Genomic DNA, 8,513 nt, shown 5'->3' with positions numbered 1-8,513 from the left:
AGATGACCTGACAGCAAGCCTCACCACTTTGATTCCAGCTATAATCTGCTCATACCTCATTGTCTGACAGATTCAGTGAGGCCTGGTCCAGTCCAATCCTGACTAAGGAGCTATGAAGAGACAAACCATTTATCAGCCTGTCAGACTCCACTGTTTTTTGTTTTTGTTTTTTTAATTGTCCTGACCAAATGTATTCCGCGTACAGACCGTTCAGTATATTCAAACAACCGCTTGCCTAAAATGATATCTGAAAATCAATTTAAAAAAAAAAAAAAAAAAAAACAATATGAAAAAGCCTAGTCATTCAACCATTGACTTATGCAGCAAACCTCCAAAGCCAGCTGTAGTGGAGCTAACATGCATTGGGGAAATAGCCTGAGGGCGCCATCTGGTGCCTAAAACGACAATTACGTTTGAATTTATTCACTCACAAGTAAAAGCAATAGAATATAAAGGTCTAAGGATTCAAAAACAAACAAAAAAAGCGAAAACAAAACTTTGTCTTTCAAGTTTAAGATAACTATTAAATACATTTTTCTCAAAATAAAACACATAATTCGTCTTCATGAGCATTTTAATAGGACAAAAGCAAGAAAACTATTCCAGTAGCAGTCATCAGTTCTCAGGAATAACACCTTTCTAAACAAAAGGGTCTGAAAACAACTGTAGGCACTGCCATATTGAAGAGCATCTTATCAGCTAAAACAAACCAGCTTTATAAGGCCACAGCAATTGAGGCCTCCATCTCTCTGACAAACAGAGTAGGTGTAAAGGTTAAATGATCCACTCAAAAAGTTTTATATAAAAAAACAAAAGAAAACAGATCACTAAAAAAACATACGTGTCAAATATTTATTTACATCAGGATTTTGTCAAACGTTTTAAGTATGCACTGCATGGCAATGTTGTCTGTCCCTGTATTGAAGAATCCTCTCACACCATGTCACATTTGGCAGTGCCACTCTGCTACTCACAATGTGGCCGTTAACCATAGAGTTGTTGAAACAAAAATTAAAGCAGGCACTCACAGTTAACAGTAGTATTTGTACTTACATGGTATCAAATGTAGAGTTATATAGATGTGGCTTAAGGAGTTGAGGCTGTCCAAAATATATGAAAAATGGAATGCCCAAAAAAAAAAAGTGTCATGTAAAAGTGGGGAGTAAACTGCAATATCAATCTACCTTTACAGAGAAGCCGAAGTGGCAAACAATCCCTGCAATAGATTTAAATTTTTGTACATGTGAAACACATTTCGATTCCTTAAAGAACTACAGTTCATAACTTGGAAAACTCAAATTTTGACAGTTTCTTTAAAAATAAAAATAAAAAAAGACACCTCCTCAATGATTCTGAGGAACTACAATGGAAGCCATTTGTAAAATCCTGGAAAAAAAAGTTCCTCCTGTACAATTCTGTTTTTACAGTTTACAGTTACCTTGAAAATGATCCAAGCCCAGGATCTCAGCCAGTTCGGCTCCCACAGAGGATGTAAATACCTGTTGTGGGTCAAATCGTTACACGCTGGATCACGTGACCTCAAACCCCCCCTAAAAGAAATCCCTTTTACACCTCCAACAGAAGTCAATTTTCCTAATCAGATCCACATCCGAATAAAAGTCTTAGTCCTGCCAACAAAGGAGGTGGTGTCACACAACCCCACTGAGCACGTTAATGCCAAAAATGGCAGACGGTTGACATTATCTCCTGCCCTTCCCTCCCTTATCAGTGTGTGGGGTATCCTGTGGCTCCCATACCAGGCTGGTTGGCTAGCATACTCCCATTCAATCCCTGTGTGGGCTCCATAACCCCACCGTTACTGATGGCGCTCATGCCAGTCCACCCAGCATTGGCCGGTAAGTGACTGCAAAAAGGAGGTAGACAAGACAGAGAGACAAAATGCCAGCAGGTTAGAAGAGGTGAGGTGAAAAGGGAGCCAAGGGGATAATACATATTAGAACTACTAGACTCTGGACATGCTTGAATAAGGAAAGGCAGACGAAGCAAAAAAGATTAAAAACAGAAACTAGGGATGGGAAAGGTGTCATTTGATTAAACATGGTGGACAAGCAGACAAAGAGCAGACAGGCTAAGCGCGGCAAGCTTTTGGTTTCACTCAACATCTCGTCCAACCCCCTTACCATGTGTAAACCAGCAAAGATTACGAGTTATCCCGAAATTATACACACTAGGAAAAGATGAGTACACCCCATCTTCCTATAGTACATTTGGCCATAACAGAGCAAACATTACAAAATTCAGTATAAATACGTATTGTCTGAAAATGTCATGTCAGGGGAGGTCCGGCCTCCTTGTAGGAATTGTGCTTTTACCGTACATTTGACAAAAATGAATGAAACTACTATGCTACTCTCAAATATTATCAGCATCACCCCTTTTATATCCATGTTCACCAAGAATTTAAACTGTGTATGTTGTACAATAAATGGCTGTTTTATTTGGGAGTTGGAGGGATGTGGAAGGGGTACACAAATCACTGAACATTGACTGTAATCTGAATAGAACCTACAAACATGCTTCTGACATTCATATCCAGTCTCAAATGTGCCTGTATTTATAAATGGAGAAAAAATGAAGGGAAACAAAAAGGGGCGGGGGACACAAGGATAAGTGATTGACAAAAACACCACATTTCAAATATTAAAATGTGAACACTTAATCACAGTTCAAAACCAAGGATATTGATCCATACAGTACTTGCGCTTTGTCACAACTTAAAATGACAAATTGCGGACAGGAGAGTTGACGGCAAGACAGGCCATGGTGACAACTACAGTCCCCTCCAAAGGTATTGAAACTGTAAGGTCAATTCCTTTTTTTGTTGTTGTATACTGAATTTGGTTTTCAGATCAAAAGATGAATATGACACAAAAGTTCAGAATTCGAGCTTTTATTTCATGGTATTTACATCTAGATGTGTTAACTGAGGACAGACCTTTTGTTTGAAGCCACCCACTTTTATTTGCTTTAGTATTGGAACCAACATTATTAAATTAACTTGGTGAATAACTTAATATTTGGTGGCATAACCCTTACATGCAATTACTCCATCAAGCCTGCGACCCATTGACTTCACCAGACAGTTGCATTCATCATGAGAGATGCTTTTACAGGTCTTTACTGCATTTAAGTTCTTATTTGTTTCTGGTGGTTTCTCCCTTCAGTCTCCTCTTCAGTCGGTAAAATGCATGCCCTATTTGGTTAAGGTCCAGTGATTCTAAGACCTAAGGTCTAAGACCCCTGATGAAGTCCTTTTTTTGTGTATGCCGTGTGTTTTGGTTCAGTCTTGTTGCATGATAAAGCTTCTCCAGATTAGTTTGGATGCATTTTTCTGTAGATTGCCAGACAAAATGATTTTGTAGACTTCAGAATTAATTCTGCTGCTACCATAATGAGTTACATCATCAATAAAGACTAGTGAGCCTGTTCCAGAAGCAGCCATGCAAGCCCAAGCCATGAGATTACCTCCACCATGTTTCGCAGATGATCTTGTGTGTTTTGGATTTTAAACAGATCCTTGCTTTCTCCATCATTTGGCCTTTCCGTCACTTTGGTAGAGGTTAATCTTGGTCTCATCAGTCCATATAATGGGAGAAAAGCTCATCTCTGTACTTTGTAAAATCCAGTCTGGCCTTCAGTTTTTTTTTTGCTGAGGAGTGGTTTGCATCTTGTTGTATGGCCTGTCTATTTCTTCCCTCAAAGTCTTCTTCGAACAGTGGATTGTGATACCTTCACCCCTGCCATCTGGAGGTTGGCAGCGATGTCACTGACTGTTGCCTTTGAGTGTTTCTTCACAGTTCTCTCAAAGTTTCTGTCATCAACTGCTGTTGATACCCTTGGCCGAGCTGTTCGATGTCTGTTGCTCAGTACACCAGTAGTTTTTCTTTTTCAGGACATTCCAAATTGCTGTATTGGCTATGCCCAATGTTTGTGCAATAGCTCCGATCACTTTTCCCCTCTTCTTTAAGCTTCAAAATGGTTTGCTTTTCTCCCATAGCTCTCTGGTCTTCATGTTTGTTTAACAGCAGATGCATTTTCACAGATGAAAACCAAAGCCAAAAACAAGAACTGTTAAGATTGATTCTAAAAGGCAACACCTGAGAAACTAGACACACCCATCAGTCACATGTTCCAATACTGTTGCTCACTTGAAAAGTGAGTGTCTTCAACCAAAAGTTGCTCTGTCCTGAGTTGTTTAACACATCAAGTGTAAAGATCAAGAAATAAAATCTGGAATTCTGAACTTTTATCTCATTCATCTTTTAAACTGAAACCCAAATGTCTTCAGTGTACGACAAAAACAAAGGAATTGACCTTGTCGTTCCAAAACCTTTGGAGGAGACTGTATATAACATTTCTGAGCAATCCTGTCTGATAATTTCATAGTTTAGAATGCTACGAGCATCTCTGGTAGTTTCTGCATCTCAATTAGATTGGTTAGAAGCGGTTAGGGCTTCCAAAGAGCCATTGTCAGTCAGATCTTACAATGATGTAATGGTTCTCTGTAAACCTCCTGATGTGGTTGCTTAGGTTCTTATGATGCCATCTGTGTAACGGGTTCCTTGATCATCCTTGACCCTTAAACCCGAACCCAACTATGAACCTACTGGCTATGTTCATACTGCAGGGCAATTCCAATTTTATTGCCCAATGTGACATGTATCGGACGAGTTCATGTCAAAGTGAACAGTACAATTCAATACACCATGACGAGACTTACGCAAGGGGACGCATTTACTTCCGTAAACATGCCGCCTTGCAGTAGTGCGCATGCGTGTCAAGTCACGGACATGTTCCATCCACAGTAGAAGCCACATTTGTTTTTGTAATGTGAACGACTGCATAAAAAGATTGGATTTAAAAAACAAAAAAATCTAATTGGGCATCATGCCCTGCAGTGTAAATGTAGCCTTAGTTGCGATTCCGCTGCTGCCAAATAGCATACATTAATAGTTTCATCCTTGGGTGTGACTTGAAAGCAATGTTTTTGGCTTCAGTTGACTGGTCATGTTATTTTATCTTGATGAACTGCCTTTCAATATCTGTGGATATTCATAACTTGGCTATTCAGTTCAGTAAAATCTGATGTATGATTAGGTGTTCCCCTGGTTTTCAGCACTGTATGTAAGTCTTAAAGACCGCAATCCTTAAATACAATTATTAAGCAGCATTTAGGTATGGACAGTGAATGAAACTCATATTTAGCATTTGATTTGTTTAAAAGCACTTCTTTTATTGTTTAGAAACTCTGAAAACTGAATTTACAATTTAAATGGAAAAAACTGAATTGCAACATTGGAATAAATCCTTGATTATCAAGTGAAATGGTCTGGGATGACAAACAGTAAAGACAAAAATCAAAGTTTATCCATCTTGTCAAGATGGGCTGATCGGAAAGTAGGTGAATGTGGGGTTGAGAGAGATATAGAGAAAAGTGTCACAGCTCCTCTCCTGTAGCCAGAGTTGGCTTGTGATGCCGCAATCCTGGTGATGCTGGAGTAGAAGGAGGTGGTGATGGATGGCCCTGTGCATGGTGTGCTACTTACTTGAAGCCCTGCTGGTTCCAGGCCTGACCATAGACACTGTAGGTGGGAACCTGCCACCCATTCGGGACATACTGGTTGATCTGAGGCCCATTGCCATACCACTGGCCCCACTGGTTATAGGGCTGAGCAGCAGGGAAGCTCATCTTGTTTTGCTGATGGGCAAATAAGTATGTGTAAAGGGCTTTTAGTATGGCTAGAGGCAGCACATCCCTTAATGACAGCCTAACTAATTGAGAAAAACAAGAGCAGTCATTACATATAACAGAAACCTACACTGCTTCAAAATTTAAAAAAAAATACTATAAAAATGAGTCTTGTGGGGAATGTGAGTTTTAATCTCAATCTCTTTGAAAAAGATGCACGTACTCAGTCAAGAAGAATGTCGTAAACAGAACTCAACCAACGCTTGACTTGCTGAGATGTGATGCATGAGTGCGTTTTGTCGGTGTGGTTCTGCAATCCAACACAACAAAGACTTTTCTATCCAAGAATAACTCATCTTTAACTAGCAACGTGACAGGTGGCCACTATCTTGGAGGAATTATTTAAAAAACATGGAATGAGAACTTCAAACATCTTTAAAATCCTACATGAAAAATAAATTCATGAAAAAACAGTTGAGGACAGAAATTCATGACATATAGCCCACACTGCTCTGTTGACGAATAATGTTCAATTTAGGTCGTTTTTTAGGGCATGTTGTGACTCAGAAACGTCACGGTAATTTTTAGGGGGTCATCTTGGAGAACACTTTGAAATTTCAGCCCGTATCATCTTAATAGAGGATATTTCTGACTGAAAATTGCCAGCTAATATGGGAACGGGTTCACCGAGTAGCAAACAAAACAAAAAGCTCAATTGTAGCTGTGGAGATAGACAGACATGACGAATTTGAGTTCAATCCTTAAAAACCGTTAGTCCGTGGGATAACTAATGACTAATTTTTCTATAATCTACTGTATATAATCTATTCAAGATTACTGCTTTAAATATTCTCATCTCAAAAAGCTCAATTTCTCCAGAGCCCATCAAAATTTCAAAATTCTTGCTGTGTTCTACTTGGGTCAAAGTGGCCATTTCAAGCAGACTTCACATTTTGACAGATGTTCATTTTTGGGGAATGGGATCTCCAATATAAGAACTGTATCAAATAGTCTGTCTTTTCAAAAAGTAATGTTCCATTTTGATGGACCTTTTCAGAGACATTGATTTGACATCATCGGTGTCGAGCGGAAACCTAATATCTCTAAATTTTGTCAATTTAATATTTTTTTTACAAATCCGTGTTATTGGTCAATCCTCGCATAGTCCGTTATTCTTAAACATTATTACCCAATCTGAAGTGTTGGAAAAAAAGCTTGAGAGCAAATCTCTTAAAACTCCACCTCTTCCTCATGCCGCATGAGCCTCACGGCATTTTATCTACAAAAGATTGCAAGTCACAACAAGTAACAAATCGTTGACAGACAATAATGAGTGTAAATAGTTAGGCTAGATTAGATGCATTTGAGTATACCTGTTTTGTTAAAATTTGATATTTGTAATGCTTCGTTGGAGAAGGAAGCCAGTCAGCCACTAAGGTTTGTTTGCGTGTGGATTAATTTAAGGCTAGTTAGTATAACCTGTGCTGTTATTAGTGATCCTAGCACAAGCAATTAAAGTCTATAGTGTCTGTCAAACGTTTTAGTGAATGAACACTATATCACATGCATCTTAATCAATTGATGTACGGAGTTGCTGTGTGCCGGCGCATTGAGGGGGGGACGAGTCAGCGAGCCCGTCCACCAGGAGACCCAACCTCGGAAACGCCACCGACCACCCAGGGAGGTCCAAAGCCTTATAAATTAAGCAATCTGGAAGACTCTGAAGAGTACAATAAGGCAAATAAATAAATTCTTCATGCAGAAAAACTTATTTACACAGCTCAAGTACATGTTGATGTACAAATTTAAGATAATTAAATTTGCCTAATTTCTTTGCTTTTTGTTTTGGCCTCCAATTTGAGCCAGGCCCATCCCCACCTACACCTGATGCCTGTTTCAAGCTGTGCCACATGAATAGCATCCTCCTCTTTAACCACTCTCATTCTGGAAAAGAATTGACTAAAATCATTGTACACTTAATTTTCACTATGACCAACTTCAAAGGCTAATCCCAAATGCATTCTCCAGGAAAATATACAGCACAATATCTATCTGTATTTATTGGCAATTTCTGAATTTGAAGTTAGTTCATTCTGTGTTGTGACATAATCCCTAACATTGCTCCGTCGCTTAATAGATTTAACATTAACATCTGTAAACTAATTAGATAATTGTCGGCCGGTTGGGTCTCGCTATCTTAAAACTCGGAAAAGTATTTTTAGCGTGTGAAAATTTATGTGGATTTTGACTGACTGTAATCTGCGAGTTGTTACATTGTGCAATGATTCAAGTTTTGAATCGCCGCAAAGCCAGTGGCCAAGTGATCAGCCAAAATAGTTGCCAAACCCCACACATTGTGCAAGAGTTCAGTCGGGTTTGGCTGCATCGTTCGGTGTGCGGCAGGCTTTAGGTTCATTGAAGACTCTGAATTGTTCTGAGGTAAGAATGTAAGTGTGAATGGTGTGCCTTGTGATTGGCTGGCACCAAGTACAGGGCATATGCCTCTCGCCCAAAGTCAGCTGGGATAGGTTCCAGCTCAACCGTAACCCTAATGAGGGTAAACAATCTAGAAAATGGACAGACGGACGGTTACTTTGCAGTGGTGTAGAACTGGACTGCATCATACTGAGATATATATATGTATTTTTTTTCATTTATTTATTTTTTTAACTCTCTCGTTAATAATGGGAGGTAACAAAAAAATTTGACATTTACCTGAGGCACAGGGATTTGCTGCACCGGGTTCATCATGTCTGGGTTCTCTTTACCCCAGTAGCACTTGACTATGTGGCCCTCTAATGCA

At 39.2% G+C, this 8,513-nt stretch overlaps 1 protein-coding gene across 3 annotated transcripts in view; it reads right to left on the bottom strand.

The window, feature by feature from the left end:
- Window positions 1-556: 556 nt before the first annotated feature.
- LOC133400363 (cytotoxic granule associated RNA binding protein TIA1-like) overlaps window positions 557-8,513 on the bottom strand; it is a 26,452-nt gene continuing 18,495 nt past the window's right edge. For 2 of the 3 annotated variants that reach the window (XM_061672914.1, XM_061672915.1), the window contains exons 11-13: window positions 8,426-8,513; window positions 5,568-5,719; window positions 557-1,864 (exon numbers count right to left, since the gene is read on the bottom strand). The exon at window positions 8,426-8,513 is cut by the window's right edge and continues 51 nt beyond it. In XM_061672914.1, the coding sequence (XP_061528898.1) occupies window positions 1,726-1,864; window positions 5,568-5,719; window positions 8,426-8,513 (379 nt within the window). In that variant the 3' untranslated portion in view covers window positions 557-1,725. The other variant, XM_061672916.1, reaches the window with a different exon arrangement.

This window comes from Phycodurus eques, chromosome 3 (assembly GCF_024500275.1).
Source record: "Phycodurus eques isolate BA_2022a chromosome 3, UOR_Pequ_1.1, whole genome shotgun sequence".
Classification (NCBI taxonomy): Eukaryota; Metazoa; Chordata; class Actinopteri; order Syngnathiformes; family Syngnathidae; genus Phycodurus; species Phycodurus eques.
The sequence above is the reverse complement of the archived record's forward strand: the minus strand, read 5'-3'. Positions and strand labels throughout refer to the sequence as shown.